This window comes from Pecten maximus, chromosome 2 (genome assembly GCF_902652985.1).
Source record: "Pecten maximus chromosome 2, xPecMax1.1, whole genome shotgun sequence".
Taxonomy (NCBI): Eukaryota; Metazoa; Mollusca; class Bivalvia; order Pectinida; family Pectinidae; genus Pecten; species Pecten maximus.
In genome coordinates, this window is record NC_047016.1 from 15,354,796 (window position 1) to 15,379,076 (window position 24,281).

Here is a 24,281-nt window from a genome sequence, read left to right on the forward strand (position 1 = left end):
TTTCATGTGAAAAAAATATTCACGTGAAATTCACATGAAAAAAATCATGTGAATTTCACGTGAAAAAAATTCACGTGAAATTACGTGAATTTCATGTTAATTTCACATGAATTTCACATGAATTTCACGTGAATTTCACGTGAAGGAATATTGCCTGTGTAGGCGGAAGAGTATAGAAGCACCATTTCCTAGAACAGGTCTATGATCACTGGACGTGTAGACATCCATATAGAGAATTTATGTATGTTACAGTTTGGCACACACAGTGACACAATCTAATTCTAAATCATTCATTTTCCTTTCAAAGTTTTAGTTTTATGGTAATACAATGTACTCGTACTACAACTTAAACAATACAAACATTATTCCCCTCCCCTCCCACTATACCCCCTCCTCTCTGTTCAATCACTCCATAATGCTGGTGTACAGTAAAAGGTACATAATAAAATTATCTGATAGAAGTGGAAAGGTAATATTATCAGTATTTATTTTTCTTTGGATCATCATCATGATCAGATATAGTTTCTTATTTCAATTTCAAATAAAATATTGCAGCAATCAGTTCACATGTTGTCGTCTAATAAAAATACCAAAAATGTAACGTATTTTATAAACGAGTGTCTAGAAACATACAAGTTAACAACATACATGGACATGTGTCACTTATTCTTCAGACAGAGAACTATTTCAGAGAAAAAGAACAGGAAATATCATGTCAGAGATAATGTTACTGATGCAGCACCAGACGCTACCAGGGCTCCCCCTGGTGTGAAGGCACACTGATGTGCCACATCTGTCTTGCCCTGTAAATATAAACGAGGCTGTTAATAAATGTATGTCATCAAAGTCCTGGACAATGTCACCTTAAGGAGATACAGAAATTATATTGTTAAAAACAAGAAAAGCTGTTTTAAAAAATATTAAACTTATCGGAATACAATATTGCATAACACTTAATGCTTAATTAGCCCGTCCTTTCCTTTTATAACAAGGACAATTAAACTAACTTATACAATCACGATATATATCAATAAGGATTGGAATTGTTAATTACATACAGGATAACTGAAATGTATCAGATGTTTCTATTTCTGTGGAATGTATGATGTAATATACAGTCTGTGAAGCTTTCTTGTGGAATGTATGATGTAATATATACAGCCTGATGCTTTTCTGCGGAATGTATGATGTAATACAGTCTGTGATGCTTTTCTGCGGAATGTATGATGTAATATATACAGTCTGTGATGCTAATTTGTCTGTGGAATGTATGATGTAATATATAGTATGTGATGCTTTTCTGTGGAATGTATGATGTAATATATAGTATCTGATGCTTTTCTGTGGAATGTATGATGTAATATGTAGTCTGTGATTATTTTCTGCGGAATGTATGATGTAATATATACATATGTAGTATCTGATTATTTTCTGCAGAATGTATTATGAAATATATAGTCTGTGATGCTTCCCTGTTGAATCTACATTTTGTATGATTTAATTTAATATATACAGTCCTCTGTGATACTTTTCAGCTGAATGAATGACATAATTCAGTCTTTTATACTTTTCTGCTGAATGTATGATGTAAATGTTCAACCTGTGATGTCCCTTACCTCAAGTGTTTTAATGCACTTTCCACTGTAAACGTCCCAGATACGGACAGTGTCATCATCGCTGGCACTGGCAACATACAGACCGTCGTTGGAGAACGAGATGGCTTGGACCCAGCCATTATGTCCTTCACACACGTGTATGTCTTTACCACTGTGAGGGTTCCACATACGTACAGTCTTATCCCAGGAGCCAGATGCCTGGAGAGGGAAATTGTCATGTCACTGTTTATTTCATTACTACTTAGGCACTATAGTTAAAATAAAATCTGTTAAAGACTACAACTATTACCTGGTTATAAACATCACCTGTCTTAAGATTGTTTTTGATCTCTCCAACTTAGTGGATTTATGAACGGGTCTGAACTGTACCATAATTGTATTCTTCAATTTACAATTTACAGATGGAAAAACTGGCACTAAATACTCAAAAATCCTCAAAAAATAAAAATTATAATTGTGATGAAATGTTTCCTATTATAAATACTGAGTAATTTACAAACAGAAAAATTCTCTGGAGAAAGAAAAATGTTAATTTGAATTACATACAAAAATAGTTAATTAACATGACTTGATGTTTTTCCAATATGTCTCATCTAATTATAGAAACTGCATCATATATTCTGTGTCAGCATTAAACTTTAATACAATACTTGGATTGAGTGACATACCAGCATGCCATCTTTGGAGAATGCCACAGCATGCACGTTACCATGGTGACCTTTCAACACCTTGACATCCTCTGTTCCATCAGAGTCAGACAAAGTCCACACTCGAACAGTAAAATCCCACGACCCTGTTGCCTAAACATAAAATTGTTACATAGAAATAAAGACAGTAAAAACATCATCATTAAAATCATCTGTTATTAAACTGTTCTATAATATTGATAAAACGGTTTAATAATAACAAAATTTAAAGAAATTGCTGTTGTGAACTATGCTTAAAATTCAGATAAATAAACTAATGTTTCTATTCAGAAAGAGTCTGTCATCCACTATTTATATTTTTCAATGAGTGTTAAGACTTCCCAGTAGTCTTTGGTGCTGAAATAAAGGTTGAATTTGGGGGTGCCTAGGTTACATAAGTAGAGATGTTTTCAGGGGTTTTTAAGGAAAGAAATATCAGTTATTAATGTCTACTATTTTCAAAAAGATGGACATGCATCAACAATTTATTAGTGTTAAACATGTCAAATAATAAAATGATGCAAACAACAAGTACATGTGTTGCTAACTCTGGTTTAATTGTGTCAATTTACCCCCTATCAAATCTGTACTTAGGGGAAAGTTTACAGATTGACTCACAGGTAAATGTGTTAGATACACACTGGAACAACATACGGTTTGCTGCCCAAAAATGGAATATACTCTATCTCAAAACTTTGCCTCAAATATCCTGGTACATGTATATTCAAGCCTGGGCATGCCAGACAGATCTACATGTGTATATTTGAAAAGAACACTGTTTACTGATTTTATTATTTATCAAGAATGGACACCTGCATACATACATTTTATGTATATAGTCCCATATAAGTATATTTTTCAGTTCCAATTAGTACCTGACCAGTAGGTGCAAATTACACAGGTGCACACTATATGGGTTTAAGATAAAACTTACCAGCCATTTACCATTCTGTGAGAATGCAATTGATTGCACTAAGCTCTCATGGCCAGCAAATATCCTTACAGGAAATCCTTTCTGTAAATTTAATGGTAAAACTATTATATATCTGGACAAATCATTTCCTTGTGCAATATGAAATCAGATCATGTTTGATCCTTGTTGATATAAATAGTGATCCTGTTGTCACCACCCTAGACTAGTTACCATGCTTGTTGATATGAATAGTGATTCTGTTGTCACCACCCTAGACTAGTTATGCTTGTTGATATAAATAGTGATTCTGTTGTCACCACCCTAGACTAGTTATCATCCTTGTTGATATAAATAGTGATTCTGTTGTCACCACTCTAGACTAGTTATCATCCTTGTTGATATAAATAGTGATTCTGTTGTCACCACCCTAGACTAGTTATCATGCTTGTTGATATAAATAGTGATCCTGTTGTCACCACCCTAGACTAGTTATCATGCTTGTTGATATAAATAGTGATTCTGTTGTCACCACCCTAGACTAGTTATCATCCTAGTTGATATAAATAGCGATTCTGTTGTCACCACCCTAGACTAGTTATCATGCTTGTTGATATAAATAGTGATCCTGTTGTCACCACCCTAGACTAGTTATCATCCTTGTTGATATAAATAGTGATCCTGTTGTCACCACCCTAGGCTAGTTATCATCCTTGTTGATATAAATAGTGATCCTGTTGTCACCACCCTAGACTAGTTATCATCCTTGTTGATATGAATAGTGATCCTGTTGTCACCACCCTAGGCTAGTTATCATCCTTGTTGATATAAATAGTGATCCTGTTGTCACCACCCTAGACTAGTTATCATCCTTGTTGATATAAATAGTGATCCTGTTGTCACCACCCTAGACTAGTTATCATCCTTGTTGATATAAATAGTGATCCTGTTGTCACCACCCTAGACTAGTTATCATCCTTGTTGATATAAATAGTGATTCTGTTGTCACCACCCTAGACTAGTTATCACGCTTGTTGATATGAATAGTGATTCTGTTGTCACCACCCTAGACTAGTTATGCTTGTTGATATAAACAGTGATTCTGTTGTCACCACCCTAGACTAGTTATGCTTGTTGATATAAATAGTGATTCTGTTGTCACCACCCTAGACTAGTTATCATCCTTGTTGATATAAATAGTGATCCTGTTGTCACCACCCTAGACTAGTTATCATCCTCGTTGATATAAATAGTGATCCTGTTGTCACCACCCTAGACAAGTTATCATCCTTGTTGATATAAATAGTGATCCTGTTGTCACCACCCTAGACTAGTTATGCTTGTTGATATAAACAGTGATTCTGTTGTCACCACCCTAGACTAGTTATCATCCTAGTTGATATAAACAGTGATCCTGTTGTCACCACCCTAGACTAGTTATCATCCTTGTTGATATAAATAGTGATCCTGTTGTCACCACTCTAGACTAGTTATCATCCTTGTTGATATAAATAGTGATCCTGTTGTCACCACTCTAGACTAGTTATCATCCTTGTTGATATAAATAGTGATCCTGTTGTCACCACCCTATACTAGTTATCATCCTTGTTGATATAAATAGTGATTCTGTTGTCACCACCCTAGACAAGTTCTCATTTTAAGAATGTGACATAACCTATATTTTCATGGCGGTTATGGTTGATGAAGCATAAGACAATTACCCTTCCGGAACACCTGGTTTTATTCCCCTCATATTTTTTAGGAGTTTCCATACAAATCTATATTTTTGTCTGTATTTTTTTCCTTAATTTGTTTCCTCAATTTTGAGTTATAGCCAATGGTTTCATTTTAATGTTGGTATTCTTTTAGGTTTTTTTTTTTTTTTTTTAATAAAACAAAATCTGCCCTTGTCTTGAACACTTTTTCAAAATAAATGTATTTGCAGTATCTGTCATTTTTTTGGTTTATTACATTCAAATAATCATTTAACATTGAGAGGCTACTATTTGTACAGTAATTGTACTGGGATCAAAGTCAACAAATGCTGTTTGGTTCTGCTGTCCATTTTATAAAAAGTTATAATAAAGTCTTGTTAATAACATATGATGATTATTTGTGTTACAAATACAGTAAGTAATAAATCAGTCATTATACATATGAAAATTCTTCTCATATCAATGATTTTATTTAATTTTTTATCAGATAAACAGAAAGAGAGGAAACCTATATCTTCCTGGTTTCACCATTACAAGACTTACACAAATGTGTGAAATAAAACCACTATTTTTAGACCTACCTCAACGTCCCAGAGTATCGCACTCCTATCCCAGGATCCAGAGGCGACCTGGGAGGAGTCCGGAGAGAATACTACCACTTCTACACTCTTAGTGTGTCCTGTCAATCAAACATTGTAAATGTATATCTTTACTGTTGTAACACATGATTGATCACATTAACACTTGCAAGGATGAACCTGCAACACTTCTAACTGTCTGTAGTTTTTTTTTTAATTCACAAAAAATATATATATATTTAATACACTCTTTTGATCAACAATGACTGTCACATAAAAATAGTCTTCAAGTTAATGAAGGAAATAAATAGATCTATATATACGATCCACTGGGTTCCTGTTAGTTTTTCTACATTAAACAATGTTTTTTATGTAACATATACTCATATACTGATGTAGGCTTATCAAACAACACATGACTTACCAAACAACACATGGCTTACCAAACAACACATGACTTACCAAACAACACATGACTTACCAAACAACACATGACTTACAAAACAACACATGACTTACAAAACAACACATATGTGACTTATCAAACAACATATATATGACTTACCAAACAACACATGACTAATAAATTAACACATGACTATCAAACAACAAATGACTTACCAAACAACAAATGACTTACCAAACAACAAATGACTTACCAAAAAACACATATGACTTAATTACAAAACACAGGACTTACCAAACAACACATGACTTACCAAACAACACATGAAGCAACTCAGCATCCCTTGTTTTCCACAGTCGGACCGTTTTATCGTAAGATCCACTGGCAAATGTCCTACTGTCAGGACTAATGGCCACACTTTTTATAGCACCTGGTCAAATGGAGTTACATACTAATACACACAGCTGTTTTAAAATAATATTATCAATAGTGTATCCATTGATTTGAGCATATCACTGGCCAATAATGTTCACAAATTCAGAAATATTCAGGATAAAAATTGACATTCAGTATACCATATTCATAAATCATATCTTCATTTTTGATATATTACATATACAAATGTATACAGTCAGTGTAAGATATGAACATGAGGTATTATCCTAATTGTTTTATGTTGATTTGAGAATTATATGTTTCTTTTCACCAATATCCCACATACATATATATTCACAGGAAAAGATCTCAAGAGATTTTTAGTTTTTCTTTCTGTAACTTTGCAATGGAGCAAGTACTCTATATCCAAGTGAGTGAAAGGCACACTTTTATTTACAGTCTAGAATCTACATATGTAACTAGCTTTGTTTTAATTTCTATTGTATATCTTAACTTTTACAGTGAAAACGTTTCTAAATTTGGCAACAAATAAAGTTCAAAACATTGAATAAGTTCGGAAATATTGACAGTACAACATTAACAAAGCATTTACATCTTATTTACAGGATAATATACTCATTTAGTTATTTACGAATTTATTTTAAGTCATTTAATTTTTATGATCATATTTAGAAATGTCTTAATTTGTTATGAAATATTATATCTACATGTATATGAATTAGGAAACATGTTCAACCTTTAAATTTGAAGTCTTAATAAGGACTTAATTCTTTTTATTACCTTAAACTTTTCAGTGAAAGAAGCAGATTTCAACTTCCACATAAAATCTTTTTAGAAATATTAAACATAAGCCAGCATATAAACATTTGTCATCCTGGTTATCAAATTCATTACAGTGAATTAAGCATGTACTGGTATCACTACAGCTACATGTAGCTGGCAGGTGTTCACTGTTGGACTTATAGTACCAAAGCCTGTAGGAACTGAATCAGTTCCAGCTCAGTAAAATTTAAATGCAAAGTATGGAGCATTTAGTGGAGACGGTTTAAAAAACCAATTATAAGAAAATATTTAATGAATGGTGCTTAAAATGAAATCCTAACATTTCACATGATATAGATATCTGTTTCAATGAATTACGTACCTGTATGACCTTTGACCTTGCACACCATACATCCTGTCTTAGCATTGAATAATCGCACTCTCTGGTCATCACATCCAGTTATCATTATCTGAAAGTCCAAGGAGAAGGCTACGCTGTTTACCTAGAAGAAAATTACAAATATTTGTACTTTCAATAACCTTAATTAACTAGGTAATCAATACATTAAAAGGCAATTACACAATACAATACAATGTTGTTTTTATATACACTGTATCAAATATACATGTCTGTAGAATATATGTACATAAAATGTGGAACTATTATCAATCTTAATAAAAACAAGAGATCCCAGAGGGATCTTGGCGCCCACCATTGAATGATCTTCATAGGTTCCATGTCAGATTGATCTTTTCTCTACTTTTCCCTTCATTTTACTAATCTGTGCAAATTGAGACATCCCTCCAGTACTTTTCAATCAAGGGAATCCTAGCTATATAAGAAATTTGAGATTTAACGATAATGGCTGTTTGTTTGCAGGTTGTTTTCAGGACAGACTGGTCCACAAATGCAATACAAGGGACAAAGGGGAACCTACTTGAAATTTGAGAAAGATCCATTCAGTACTTTGAGAAATAGAGATAACAAACTTCAATTGTCAAAATCCAAGATGGCGGTCTGTCGGCCATATTGTTTTCCAATTGATCTCAAAATGCAATAAGCATAACTAGGCACCAAGGGGAACCTCCATATGAAATTTGAGAAAGATCCCTTCAGTACTTTCTCAGAAATAGCGATAACAAACTTCAATTGTCGAAATCCCATATGAAGTTTTCCGATTGGTCTCAAAATGCAATATGCATGACTAGGCACCAAGGGAAACTTATATATGAAATTTCATAAAGATCCCTTCAGTACTTTCTCAGAAATAGCGATAACAAACTTCAATTGTCAAAATCCAAGATGGCGGTCTGTCGGCCATGTTGTTTTCTGATTGGTCTCAAATCGCAAAATCCATAACTAGGCACCAAGGGAAACCTACATATGAAATTTGAGAAATATCCCTTCAGTACTTTCTCAGAAATAGCGATAACAAACTTCAATTGTCAAAATCCAAGATGGCTGCCTGTCGGCCATGTTGTTTTCCGATTGGTCTCAAAACGCAATATGCATAACTAGGCACCAAGGGGAACCTTCATATGAAATTTGAGAAAGATCCCTTCAGTACTTTCTCAGAAATAGCGATAACAAACTTCAATTGTCAAAATCCAAGATGGCTGCCTGTCGGCCATGTTGTTTTCCGATTGGTCTCAAAACGCAATATGCATAACTAGGCACCAAGGGGAACCTTCATATGAAATTTGAGAAAGATCCCTTCAGTACTTTCTCAGAAATAGTGATAACAAACTTCAATTGTCAAAATCCAAGATGGCTGCCTGTCGGCCATGTTGTTTTCCGATTGGTCTCAAAATACAATATGCATAACTAGGCACCAAGGGGAACCTACATATGAAATTTGAGAAAGATCCCTTCAGTACTTTCTCAGAAATAGCGATAACAAGTATTGTTTACGGACGGAGGGACGGACGGACGGACCACGGACACAGGGCGATTTGAATAGCCCACCATCTGATGATGGTGGGCTAAAAAGATAACAACAAGCTTTCAATAGGACAGTGTATAATATGTGTAGATATATTGTACACCATTATATAATTGCATACCAGAGAGAGGAGGTTGGGAAGCCATTACCTGTAACTATATCTCTGATTTTCTATTGTGATTTTCCTATACATGTACCTGTATTAATCATATAGATCACACTTAATCAATACTTTATTCTTTTCAGTTGATAGTTAATTGTGTGATTTAAATTCAAATTCCAATCTATTTTGTCACACCCTCAGAATAGAGATAACATATAAAACAAAACAAATATGTAAATATTGTCTAAATGCACATTTCACGTGTAGTAAAATTAGCATTTGAGGCTTTTGCTGTTTATGTTAGATTCAATATGTTTAAATCTTAAGGTTTTTGTCCTCAGAATCAATGGGAGAGCCTCAAGAAATTTATCAAAGGAAATAACAAAATAAAAAGCTTTAAAGTAAATATATGTACAACAGTATCTAAAACTGTAACCTTGAATAATATTCACAACTTTAAAACAAAATTTGAGCTAAATCAGCAATTGTCTTTATCAAATGTTTCATTGTTCACAAAGTGTAGCCTTTTTATAATGTTATTGTATATATACACAAGTCGATATTACTGCAGTTCAAACATGGTGGTTTGTAATTTGATGTTAGTCATATACTTCCTTGGCTCAATATCAAAGCCTTGTTAAGTTAGGTCTAATTTTATTAAAACTACCAGTTCATGCCTTTAGTTTATTTAACAATGAACAATAATAATTGGGTCACAAGTCGACACACAAACCAATGCATGTATAGCTAAATCAGTCTGATCTAAACCATTTTAGTCTTTTTACATTTAGTTACAAAAAAAAAATTATTGAATATGATACGGATTAACTGCGACTTACAAGTTTTAGCAGCTACTTGATAAAAACTGGAAAAAAGAGTCTGAGATATAGGTTTGAAGAACACACTATTTCGTATCACATCACTATACAGTGTATAAACTAACTAATGATTAGGTATATCTAATTTTGATAAGTTCCTGTGGGTAGATATTTTGATATTCATCACAAATGTACAGACATAAAAAAGATTATGTAAATGATAAGTAAGCATGTGTTGGATTCAACATGTTTCAAAAAATGTTACATGTTTTGTTTGAAGTATATTTTGTCACAAAGATCAATGGAAGATAAAATTAAGGCCATTTCAATCATCAGTAAATTGAATGCATATATACACACAAGTAATGGTGAACTAGACTGTTTGATTTGTCACCTGTATATCAGATATACACCTCTGGGTGTCTACAGACAGCCTTCAGCACTCCCATTTCCTATTAGCTGTTAACAATACATTGCTAAATGAAGAAGCTCAGTTAAGTAGTGCATTCAATTGACTTCATCACTGATACAATATTCTGTATGTGAAATTACCTTTGTTTGAATTAACTTTGTTTGAGTGTTATTTTTCAACCATTTATAAGACATTGTCATATGAAAAAGGATGTCAACCGTTTACATAAGACAGTGTCATATGAAAAAGGATGTCAACCCTTTATATAAGACTGTCATATGAAAAAGGATGTCAACTGTTTATAAAAGACAATGTCATACGAAACATGATGTCAACCATTTATTAGACAATGTCATATGAAACATGATGTCAAGTTGTCAACCATTTATAAGACATTGTCATATGAAAAAAGGATGTCAACCGTTTATAAAAAACAGTGTCATACGAAACATGATGTCAACCATTTATTAGACACTGTCATATGAAAAAGGATGTCAACCGTTTATATAAGACACTAGCTGTCATATGAAACAGGATGTCAACCGTTTATAAGACATTGTCATATGAAATAAGATGTCAACCATTTATAAGACATTGTCATATGAAATAAGATGTCCACCATTTATAAGACATTGTCATATGAAACATGATGTCAACCATTTATAACACTGAAATACATATGAAATACACTGACGACCATTATCTAAGACACTATCATACGAAGTGCTGGCAGGGGTATATGCTATCTTCCCTTCCTATTATATATGTTCTTAGATTCATTTGTACCATCTGTGGTATTCCACCTTCTTTTTTTACCTATGTCAAACTTTGGTATTAATACATTTTAAGGGAACTAATTTGATCCCCTATGGTTTTCAATAAAATATGTAACAAATATGTAAAGCATGTATACTTTACCTCATCTTTGTGACCGCCAAACTGCTTCAAATCCAGGCTAGAAAAATCCCTTGGTCCTCGCAACATGATTTGTTCGTGCCAACACTTATGGTGCCACAAAAACAGTATTTGTAACTTCACTCGACATGATCAGATAACAATGTACACTGGTTATATCCAGTGAGTCTCATGTCAGTTGAGGACTTTATGGAAATAATTGTTTACCTAGTCACACATGTACACAGTGTAGGGGACACATGGACAAGAACAGTACCTATTGACATATAAAGGGATTATAAATCCTTTTGGTGACACAGGTAATAGCTTGGCAATGTCATATATTCTGGATTCAGCACCTTGTTCACGTCACTGCAAATATTTCTTATGCAAATTGGCGACTTATCTTTGGGCGGCGTCCAATTTTAGTTATCAACCTTGTCATAAATTTTGCACATGGCCCAATATTATTGATATAAATCTTCTATCCCATCGACATTTATAAGAACGAATAACTACCACACATATTTATCTGCTTTAACAGCCGCGAATGATAGGTTCCAGACGGATAAACTTATATGCAAACAAAATAAAATTTCAGACAATATATTATAAATATGTCAATATTGGATATTAGATCAACAGTGTTACAGTATCGATATACTAGTACCAATGCGGTTACGTTCTCTAGTCTGTAAATCCACGTACACAATATGTCAGTGTGGAAATAGTGTTTATATTCCGACACAAATATAAAAAATGAAGAGTTTAAAATATTGTCTCATAGAAGAACCCCGCTTGAAGGGAGAAGAGATGAGTGGAGCCCCGGAGATGAACAGTAGCCATGTTGTTTACGGTGGAAACGTTAGGTCTCGTCTTTAGCGAGATTTCAAATAAAATTGAAAGAGTTATCGCCCTCTACACCCAGGTGCGCGTAAAAGAAATATTGCTCGATTTAAAAAAAAAATCTATTTTTTTTTACATTTAACCGAATGCTGTAATATATGTAAAGAACTCTGCGTTTTATTGAAAACTATTTTAACTCAACTGTGATAGATATTTCACGCAGAAACAAATATCACATTTTTACACGTTCGATACGTTGTTAAGTCAATAAATATAAAACTAACGCCTAATCCTTTGTCTCAATGTCACTGACAATAAAATATGTTTCAGGTCAGAAGCCTCTAATATTTCAATAGGTCATGATCAGCTCCAGAATATTTTAATTATCTGATTGTTAAAAAAAATGTTGAACATAATTTTGACAAGAAAGCACCATTAAGCCACAGGGACTTGGGAATTAGATACAGATGTATTTGGACCTCCCCTAGTAGAGCACATTTTCAGACGTTTTTAGGGGCCAGATTAAAATTCGGTAAAAATGACACCCCGGTGATTATTATCAGGTTATAATGAACACCGGGGGTGACATTTTTACCGAATTTTAATTTTTCATGTATAACTGAATAATTTATTGATTCTTAGCTGTATTTAATTGTGTGTACAGTATGAATTTTGGGGGTTTTTTTGGCTTTTTTTTTTTTTGCTGCATCAATTTTTATTATAGTTTTTTTTTTAATATATAGATTGTCCTTATGTACCTTCATGTAGCTGTTATACTTACTTAATGCTGTGATATCATTTTTATTTTTCATGTGTATTACCTTGTTTAATGCCAGTTTATTAAACATTATCATATCTATATCTTGTTTTTCACCTTTATTTGTCTTTTTTTTTTAAATAGCTCTAAAGAGCTACTGTATGTTTCCATTACAACATATATAAAAACCATTGTATCTGTATGTGTTCAAAAATGTTGACTGTGATAACATATCGTTCCAAAATACCTTAAGCTCTAGCAGTGATAAAAACACAGAAACGGAAACGACAATGATTGAAAGTGTAGACTACGGTACTACCTCTCCGACAATGATTGAAACTGTAGACTACGGTACTACCTCTCCGACAATGATTGAAACTGTAGACAACTGTACTACCTCTCCGACAATGATTGAAACTGTAGACTACGGCACTACCTCTTCGACAATGATTGAAACTGTAGACTGCGGTACCTCTCCGACAATGATTGAAACTGTAGACTACTGTACAACCTCTCCGACAATCATTGAAACTGTAGACTACTGTACAACCTCTCCGACAATCATTGAAACTGTAGACTACTGTACTACCTCTCCGACAATGATTGAAACTGTAGACTACGGTACTACCTCTCCGACAATGATTGAAACTGTAGACTACTGTACTACCTCTCCGACAATGATTGAAACTGTAGACTACGGCACTACCTCTCCGACAATGATTGAAACTGTAGACTGCGGTACTACCTCTCCGACAATGATTGAAACTGTAGACTACTATACTATCTCTCCGACAATGATTGAAACTGTAGACTACTATACTACCTCTCCGACAATGATTGAAACTGTAGACTACTGTACTACCTCTCCGATAATGATTGAAACTGTAGACTAAGGTACTACCTCTCCGGCAATGATTGAAACTGTAGATTACGGTACTACCTCTCCGAAAATGATTGAAACTGTAGACTACGGTACTACCTCTCCGACAATCATTGAAACTGTAAATTACGGTACTACCTCTCCGAAAATGATTGAAACTGTAGATTACGGTACTACCTCTCCCAAAATGATTGAAACTGTAGACAACGGTACTACCTCTCCGACAATGATTGAAACTTTAGACTACTTTACTACCTCTCCGACAATGATTGAAACTGTAGACTACGGTACTACCTCTCCGAAAATGATTGAAACTGTAGACTACTATACTACCTCTCTGACAATCATTGAAACTGTAGACTACTGTACAACCTCTCCGACAATGATTGAAACTGTAGACTACGGTACTACCTCTCCGACAATCATTGAAACTGTAGACTACGGTACTACCTCTCCGACAATCATTGAAACTGTAGACTACTGTACTACCTCTCCGACAATCATTGAAACTGTAGACTACGGTACTACCTCTCCGACAATTATTGAAACTGTAGACTACTGTACTACCTCTCCGACAATGATTGAAACTGTAGACTACGGTACTACCTCTCCGACAATGATTGAAACTGTAGACTACGGTACTACTTCTCCGACAATGATTGAAACTGTAGACTACTGTAATACCTCTCCGACAATGATTGAAACTGTAGACTACGTCACTACCTCTCCGACAATTATTGAAACTGTAGACTACTGTACTACCTCTCCGACAATAATTGAAACTGTAGACTACTATACTACATGTACCTCTCCGACAATGATTGAAACTGTAGACTACTGTACAACCTCTCCGACAATGATTGAAACTGTAGACTACTGTACTACCTCTCCGACAATCATTGAAACTGTAGACTACTGTACTACCTCTCCGACAATGATTGAAACTGTAGACTACTATACTACGTCTCCGACAATGATTGAAACTGTAGACAAATGTACTACGTCTCCGATAATGATTGAAACTGTAGACTACTGTACTACCTCTCCGACAATTATTGAAACTGTAGACTACTGTACTACCTCTCCGACAATCATTGAAACTGTAGACAACTGTACTACCTCTCCGACAATGATTGAAACTGTAGACTACGGTACTACTTCTCCGACAATTATTGAAACTGTAGACTACTGTACTACCTCTCCGAAAATGATTGAAACTGTAGACTACTGTAATACCTCTCCGACAATGATTGAAACTGTAGACTACGGTACTACCTCTCCGACAATGATTGAAACTGTAGACTACGGTACTACCTCTCCGACAATGATTGAAACTGTAGACTACTGTACTACCTCTCCGACAATGATTGAAACTGTAGACTACGGTACAACCTCCCCGACAATGATTGAAACTGTAGACTACTATACTACCTCTCCGACAATCATTGAAACTGTAGACTACTGTACTACCTCTCCGACAATGATTGAAACTGTAGACTACTATACTACGTCTCCGACAATGATTGAAACTGTAGACAACTGTACTACGTCTCCGATAATGATTGAAACTGTAGACTACTGTACTACCTCTCCGACAATTATTGAAACTGTAGACTACTGTACTACCTCTCCGACAATCATTGAAACTGTAGACAACTGTACTACCTCTCCGACAATGATTGAAACTGTAGACTACGGTACTACTTCTCCGACAATTATTGAAACTGTAGACTACTGTACTACCTCTCCGAAAATGATGGAAACTGTAGACTACTGTAATACCTCTCCGACAATGATTGAAACTGTAGACTACGGTACTACCTCTCCGACAATGATTGAAACTGTAGACTACGGTACTACCTCTCCGACAATGATTGAAACTGTAGACTACTGTACTACCTCTCCGACAATGATTGAAACTGTAGACTACGGTACAACCTCCCCGACAATGATTGAAACTGTAGACTACTATACTACCTCTCCGACAATCATTGAAACTGTAGACTACTGTACTACCTCTCCGACAATGATTGAAACTGTAGACTACTATACTACGTCTCCGACAATGGTTGAAACTGTAGACAACTGTACTACGTCTCCGATAATGATTGAAACTGTAGACTACTGTACTACCTCTCCGACAATTATTGAAACTGTAGACTACTGTACTACCTCTCCGACAATCATTGAAACTGTAGACAACTGTACTACCTCTCCGACAATGATTGAAACTGTAGACTACGGTACTACTTCTCCGACAATTATTGAAACTGTAGACTACTGTACTACCTCTCCGAAAATGATGGAAACTGTAGACTACTGTAATACCTCTCCGACAATGATTGAAACTGTAGACTACGGTACTACCTCTCCGACAATCATTGAAACTGTAGACTACTGTACTACCTCTCCGACAATGATTGAAACTGTAGACTACGGTACAACCTCCCCGACAATGATTGAAACTGTAGACTACTATACTACCTCTCCGACAATGATTGAAACTGTAGACTACTGTACAACCTCCCCGACAATGATTGAAACTGTAGACTACTATACTACCTCTCCGACAATGATTGAAACTGTAGACTACGGTACAACCTCCCCGACAATGATTGAAACTGTAGACTACTGTAATACCTCTCCGACAATGATTGAAACTGTAGACTACTGTACTACCTCTCCGACAATGATTGAAACTGTAGACTACGGTACAACCTCCCCGACAATGATTGAAACTGTAGACTACTATACTACCTCTCCGACAATGATTGAAACTGTAGACTACTGTACTACCTCTCCGACAATGATTGAAACTGTAGACTACGGTACAACCTCCCCGACAATGATTGAAACTGTAGACTACTATACTACCTCTCCGACAATGATTGAAACTGTAGACTACGGTACTACCTCTCCGACAATGATTGAAACTGTAGACTACTGTAATACCTCTCCGACAATTATTGAAACTGTAGACTGCGGTACTACCTCTCCGACCATGATTGAAACTGTAGACTACGGTACTACCTCTCCGACAATGATTGAAACTGTAGACTACTGTACTACCTCTCAGACAATCATTGAAACTGTTGTTAGTTTGAGTATGTCCTGTTATCCTTTCAGTTTAAAGTGCAAAAGTAATTAATCGTAACTCACAGAGATTCTATCGTAGTCCGCCAATTATTTAATGTATGTAACTTTAATTCAGTCTTACAAGCTATCATATTGATGACGTTGTTATTATTTTGTCGTGCTAATATGTGTGTGTAGTTTTACGTACACTATCAGAAGTAGTACTGTATGTGTATAAGGTTTGCGTGTGTCCGCTAATTAATCGGCAGCGATACTACGCCATTGTCCTGCCTGTCCCTATCTAATAAAACAATCTCCTTACGAACCATACGTGTCGGCGTAATCAGACGCAAGAGGCATTTCATTGTTTTGATAAAGATATCATCATTAATATTTTTGGCACGCGTGTCCAACACCTTCACGACTGATACGAGTGTGAAAATGTCTCAACCGGGACGCAGTACTAACTATACATAAAATGTCTCACGCTTGACACGGTATAAAAAATATGTCTCACGCTTGACACGGTATATAAAATGTCTCACGCTTGACACGGTATATAATATGTCTCACGCTTGACACGGTATATAAAATGTCTCACGCTTGACACGGTATATATTATGTCTCACGCTTGACACGGTATATAATATGTCTCACCCTGGACACGGTATATAACATGTCTCACCCTGGACACGGTATATAAAATGTCTCACCCTGGACACGGTATATAAAATGTCTCACGCTTGACACGGTATAAAATGGCTCACCCTGGACACGGTATATAAAATGTCTCACCCTGGACACGGTATATAAAATGTCTCACCCTGGACACGGTATATAACATGTTTCACCCGGACACGGTATATAAAATGTTTCGCCCTAGCCACATTATATAAAATGTCTCATCCTACACAGGGTATATAAAATGTATAATCCTGGACACATGATCTTAAATGTCTCACCCTGGACACGGTATATAATATGTCTCACCCTGGACACGGTATATAACATGTCTCACCCTGGACACGGTATATAAAATGTCTAATCCTGGACACATGATCTTAAATGTCTCACCTGAAAACTGAGTTTTCCCTGCTTCGAAAAAGACTCTTATTAACTTTTTGTAGTATAAACTAATTTATGCACATCCTTGTAACCATCATATGGTTTGTGATGAATAAGTCTCTTGGTATATCCAATTCAAATATGTTTAAAAAGTGTCACATATTATATAATACGGATAATATAAGATACAAAAAATTTTCATGTAATAAAACATGGTAATTAGATAACACCTACTGATACCCCTCTGGTGCCCTGTCCTATATAGCTAGGTAACACCTACTGATACCCATCTGGTCCCCTGTCCTAGGTAACACCTACTGATACCCTTCTGGTGCCCTGTCCTAGGTAACACCTACTGATACCCATCTGGTCCCCTGTCCTATGTAACACCTACTGACACCCCTCTGGTGCCCTGTCCTAGGTAACACCTACTGATACCCTTCTGGTGCCCTGTCCTAGGTAACGCCTACTGCCCCCTCTGGTGCCCTGTCCTAGGTAACACCTACTGATACCCTTCTGGTGCCCAGTCCTAGGTAACACCTACTGATACCCCTCTGGTGCCCTGTCCTAGGTAACACCTACTGACACCCTTCTGGTGCCCTGTCCTAGGTAACACCTACTGATTCCCTTCTGGTGCCCTGTCCTAGGTAACACCTACTGATACCCATCTGGTGCCCTGTCCTAGGTAACACCTACTGATACCCTTCTGGTGCCCTGTCCTAGGTAACACCTACTGATACCCCTCTGGTGCCCTGTCCTAGGTAACACCTACTGATACCCTTCTGGTGCCCTGTCCTAGGTAACGCCTACTGACACCCTTCTGGTGCCCTGTCCTAGGTAACACCTACTGACACCCTTCTGGTGCCCTGTCCTAGGTAACACCTACTGACACCCTTCTGGTGCCCTGTCCTAGGTAACGCCTACTGACACCCTTCTGGTGCCCTGTCCTAGGTAACACCTACTGACACCCCTCTGGTGCCCAGTCCTAGGTAACACCTACTGACACCCCTCTGGTGCCCTGTCCTAGGTAACGCCTACTGACACCCTTCTGGTGCCCTGTCCTAGGTAACACCTACTGACACCCCTCTGGTGCCCAGTCCTAGGTAACACCTACTGACACCCCTCTGGTGCCCTGTCCTAGGTAACGCCTACTGATACCCCTCTGGTGCCCTGTCCTAGGTAACACCTACTGATACCCTTCTGGTGCCCTGTCCTAGGTAACACCTACTGACACCCCTCTGGTGCCCAGTCCTAGGTAACACCTACTGACACCCTTCTGGTGCCCTGTCCTTGGTAACACCTACTGATACCCCTCTGGTGCCCTGTCCTAGGTAACACCTACTGACACCCTTCTGGTACCCTGTCCTAGGTAACACCTACTGATACCCTTCTGGTGCCCTGTCCTATATAGCTAGGTAACACCTACTGATACCCTTCTGGTGCCCTGTCCTAGGTAACACCTACTGATACCCTTCTGGTGCCCTGTCCTAGGTAACACCTACTGATACCCCTCTGGTGCCCTGTCCTAGGTAACACCTACTGATACCCTTCTGGTGCCCTGTCCTAGGTAACGCCTACTGATACCCCTCTGGTGCCCTGTCCTAGGTAACACCTACTGATACCCCTCTGGTGCCCTGTCCTAGGTAAAACCTACTGATACCCTTCTGGTGCCCAGTCCTAGGTAACACCTACTGATACCCCTCTGGTGCCCAGTCCTAGGTAACACCTACTGATACCCGTCTGGTGCCCTGTCCTAGGTAACACCTACTGATACCCCTCTGGTGCCCTGTCCTAGGTAACACCTACTGACACCCTTCTGGTGCCCTGTCCTAGGTAACACCTACTGACACCCTTCTGGTGCCCTGTCCTAGGTAACACCTACTGATACCCCTCTGGTGCCCTGTCCTCAGTGTATAATTATGAGACACTACATATTCAACTTAAAATATTACTAAAAGCTCAATTAATGTTGCATTTCAGTGCAAATATACATAATCATTTCTTACAATAGTAGCACATGATGTACATACAGTACTCACTCGCGATATCCATTCAACAAGGAAAAAAGATTGAACTAAATGAGACTCTATACATATGTAATGTATGCAGGCTATAGGCATATATCGTATCTAACTAAGATCAACCTTCACAGGCTATAAAGTACTGCAGTAGACTATATTTTCTCCCTCAATGCCTCCGGCCGCATACGATGTTATACACTCCATACAGTCTATTTACATATATTTATTTATAGATCGTGTCATAAGTTATGAATACGTGTTAAATGATTTAATTTATCCAGTTTGTGGTGTTAAAAGCACTAATGTAAAAGGAGTGCATTGGGTTTCTTTTTCCATTGTTAGAGTTACGTCCCTTATCACGTACAAGTAAAGAGGCGAACCAGAATATCTATAAATAGTATATTAATAACGGATACAACGAATGTAGAGTATATTTTCAACGCTGATAAATACACAGTCAGGATGGCCGAGCGGTCTAAGGCGCCAGACTCAAGGTGTATACCTTCCCGTAATGCGGGATACGAGTGTTCTGGTCCACGTATGTGGGCGTGGGTTCGAATCCCACTTCTGACACTAGTGTTTTTTTTCTTTTTTCTTTCTTTTTTCATTTTTACCAGATACCAGTGTTATGATGGGTTCATTTTTTTGTTGAAGTTATTGAAGTTTCACTTCGTAATACTTTAACACAATTACGCACTGCTTTTCAGCCCAATTAAGCCCCCAGGATCATCAATATGACAATAACAAACTCTTTGTCTTCAAATTGTTTCAGATTATAGAGATAGGCGAATCGGGTCAATATCTTTCTCAATAATCATAATTTTCCCATGTTTTTTTTTATTGCGAACAACTTTCCAGTGGAGTCCTGTAAGATCACATTCACCGTTGTGTATCTCCGACTGCACTCTCGCTTCGATAAACTGAACTATACACCGTAATTCACTTTCTTCTTGTACTACGCCTACTTTTGGTGTAAGGCCTACTTTTGGTGTTACGCCTACTTTTGGTGTTACGCCTACTTTTGGTGTTACGCCTAATTTTGGTGTAAGGCCTACTTTTGGTGTTACGCCTACTTTTGGTGTAAGGCCTACTTTTGGTGTAAGGCCTACTTTTGGTGTTACGCCTACTTTTGGTGTTACGCCTACTTTTGGTGTTACGCCTACTTTTGGTGTTACGCCTAATTTTGGTGTAAGGCCTACTTTTGGTGTTACGCCTACTTTTGGTGTTACGCCTACTTTTGGTGTAAGGCCTACTTTTGGTGTAAGGCCTACTTTTGGTGTTACGCCTACTTTTGGTGTAAGGCCTACTTTTGGTGTAAGGCCTACTTTTGGTGTTACGCCTACTTTTGGTGTAAGGCCTACTTTTGGTGTAAGGCCTACTTTTGGTGTTACGCCTACTTTTGGTGTTACGCCTACTTTTGGTGTTAGGCCTACGTTTGGTGTTAGGCCTACTTTTGGGGTTAGGCCTACTTTTGGTGCTTGGCCTATTTTTGGTGAAAGGCCTATTTTTGGTGTTAGGCCTACTTTTGGTGTTAGGCCTATTTTTGTGTGAGGTATACTTTTAGATGTTCTCGATCATTGAATTGTTGCCTTTATATTCTCATTCCTGTCAAAGCAAACCAATATGGGAAAAAACGAAGACGGACTTTATATAAGCGTCTTTAATACATTCAAGAACGTCCACAAAAATAATAATCAAGCTTAATGATTATAAACAAGCATGGTATAAAATATCACAGATTGAGAAACGAAAGGCACACGGAAGGGGAGATACATGTATACATTTGTGTTGGTCCGAGTCATCCAGATCGCCTTATTTAATATTCCATTTGTTAACAAATTATGACTTTCTATTAATACATACTTATATCAGCTACATATAATCAAACAATCATTCTAACATTCCAACATTGAGAGCTAACATCCCTGGGCCACCAAGAATAAGTGTTTTGATATCCCTCGGCAACCTACAATTAGTCTTTTGATATCAATGAAATTTGTTACACATTTGTGAATCGTACAGTCGAAAATGGAAATTCATATATTTAGCTTCAAAAAGCAAAATTATCGTATTTTCAAACAAAAGAATTGTAGAGATAAATTGTAGTGTTTATCTGTATAATAATGTATTACCAGATGTCACTGGTATTATTCATCTTGGTATCCTGTTAAATTCTAGACATAATTCCATTGAAAGGACAAAACAGTCTTGCTATAAGTTAAAAAGTGGTACTATGGCCCTGTTACGCTCTGACGCCCATCTCTGTGCTCTTAACCCATTAACTGTTGCTAAGATTATAAAAAATCAAAATCTACCCTTGGGTACTCTACGGATTCGAAATCTGGATATTTCTAAATACTGAGATATTTATGTTAGAAAGAACCCAACTTTTTATTGTAAAGTCAATCCAAGGTCTTGATAAAAGAACAAGAACAGATATGTGTACCTCCTTACTTGGATGGACATCTATTGAAGCCTACACAGATATCAAAAAACTTTTGTTTCTAGGTAGGTTGTGTAGAATAAAAAGAAGTAATTTAACCAGTAAAATCTTCATTTTAAGATGTTTTTTTTTGTATGAAATAAATGAATGTGTTCAAATAGTTGTATACCAGATATAATTAGAATACTTAAAAAGTATCAATTATCTGAGTTTTTAAAATTGTTATAAGATGATGGTATATTTCCTAACAAAGTATTTTGGAAGAAAGTTGTTTATCAATCTGTTACTAATTATGAAATAATGGCTTGGTCTCAGAGAATTCAAGATTTTCATTACTGCACGACTTACTAAATCCACACTATCTATGTAAACTAGCACTGTATTACCCAAACTGTCTCGACAATATAACTCATATTATCAAAACTATCATTTACATTAAAAACGTAAATTCAAAATCATTATGTCATTATTGTGGATATTTTTATACTGATATTGTGAACCATGTAATTTCAAAGTGTTCACTAACAGAATCTATTCGTGACAAATTGTGGTGTGCAATCGTATCTATTTCAGATATTGAATTTCTTTCATATTTGCATCCAACATTAGAATATAGATATTAGTTCACATTTTACTGAGAGGCTCTATCGCCTATCCATTGGAAACATACATAGTAGAACAGTTCAGACTGAATACGATTTGGTTTCTTTTTCCATTATTAGAGTTACGTCCCTTATCACGTATATTCTGAAAGAGGTAACCAGGCTATCTATAAATAGTATATTAATACCAGGTACAAAGAATTTATAGTATGTTTTCCAATATACTACCAACACAGTCAGGATGGCCGAGCGGTCTAAGGCGCCAGACTCAAGGTGTATACCTTCCCGTAATGCGGGATATGAGTGTTCTGGTCCACGTATGTGGGCGTGGGTTCGAATCCCACTTCTGACACTAGTTTTTTTTTCCATATTTACCAGATATCACACCGGAAACTATAATTTTTCTAAATTCTACCACATGTCAGATTTATGACTGGCGAAATTTTGTTGTTGTCGAAGTTACTGTATTATTTCGAACAATCTTTATACGATGTTACCCGCCTGATAAGTTTCACCTCTGAATACCTTAACAAAATTACGCACTACTTTTCAGGATCCAGGATCATAAAAATGACAAAAAAACTCTTAAAATTGTTTGAGATTATAGAGATAGACGAATCGGGTCAATAGTTTTCTCAATAATCATTATTTTCCCCGTTTTTCATTGCGAAAAACTTTCCAGTGGAGTCCTGTAAGATCGCATCCACCTTTGTGCACGATCATTGTACAGTTCCATTAATGCACTGTGATTCACTTTCTTCTCGTACTACTGGTGAAAGGCCTACTTTTGGTGGTAGGCCTACTTCTGGTGAAAGGCCTACTTTTGGTGGTAGGCCTACTTCTGGTGAAAGGCCTACTTTTTGTGTGAGGCCTGCTTCTGGTGAAAGGCCTACTTTGGTGTTAGGCCTACTTCTGGTGAAAGGCCTACTTTTGGTTTGAGGCCTACTTCTGGTGAAAGGCCTACTTTTGGTGTGAGCCTACTTTTGGTAAAAGGCCTACTTTTGGTGTCAGGCCTACTTCTGGTGTTAGGCCTACATTTGGAGATAGGCCTACTTTTGGTGTGAGCCTATTTTGGGTAAAAGGCCTACTTTTGGAGATAGACATACTTTTGGTGTGAGGCTTACTTTTGGTGAAAGGCCTACTTTTGGTGTTAAACTATTTTGGTGTTAGGCCTATTTTGGTGTGAGGCCTACTTTTGGTGTTAGGCATACTTTTTGTGTTAGGCTTACTTTTAGATGTTCTCGATCATTGAATTGTTGCCTTTATATTCTCATTCCTGTCAAAGCAACCCAATATGGGAAAAACGAAGACCGACTTAATATAAGCGTCTTTAATACATTCAAAAACGTCCAC

General features: G+C 36.6%; 1 protein-coding gene and 2 non-coding genes across 3 annotated transcripts; 2 read left to right on the forward strand and 1 right to left on the reverse strand.

The window, feature by feature from the left end:
- Positions 1-69: 69 nt before the first annotated feature.
- Positions 70-12,098, reverse strand: LOC117319173 (WD repeat-containing protein 38-like). Its single transcript, XM_033874014.1, has 8 exons — positions 11,264-12,098; positions 7,452-7,572; positions 6,225-6,341; positions 5,509-5,606; positions 3,237-3,317; positions 2,285-2,416; positions 1,617-1,814; positions 70-803 (listed from the first exon to the last, which is right to left on the reverse strand). Exons 1-8 carry the CDS (start codon positions 11,327-11,329, stop codon positions 711-713), a joined length of 906 nt encoding a protein of 301 aa, XP_033729905.1. The 5' UTR covers positions 11,330-12,098; the 3' UTR covers positions 70-710.
- Positions 12,099-20,339: 8,241 nt separating this feature from the next.
- On the forward strand, positions 20,340-20,456 carry Trnal-caa. Its single transcript has 2 exons — positions 20,340-20,377; positions 20,411-20,456. It is a non-coding gene; the product is annotated as a tRNA-Leu (tRNA).
- Positions 20,457-23,163: 2,707 nt separating this feature from the next.
- Positions 23,164-23,280, forward strand: Trnal-caa. The gene is made up of 2 exons: positions 23,164-23,201; positions 23,235-23,280. It is a non-coding gene; the product is annotated as a tRNA-Leu (tRNA).
- The last annotated feature ends 1,001 nt before the right edge of the window (positions 23,281-24,281 follow it).

What these genes read in the sequence shown, in the direction of transcription:
- LOC117319173 (XM_033874014.1), bottom strand. Translation starts at nt 11,329, where the DNA reads ATGTTGCGAGGACCAAGGGATTTTTCTAGCCTGGATTTGAAGCAGTTT. An exon ending in TTGGCGGTCACAAAGATGAG is followed by an intron (nt 7,573 to 11,263) that starts GTAAAGTATACA and finishes ATTTTCTTCTAG; the next exon opens with GTAAACAGCGTAGCCTTCTC. An exon ending in TCTCCAAAGATGGCATGCTG is followed by an intron (nt 1,815 to 2,284) that starts GTATGTCACTCA and finishes TTCCCTCTCCAG; the next exon opens with GCATCTGGCTCCTGGGATAA.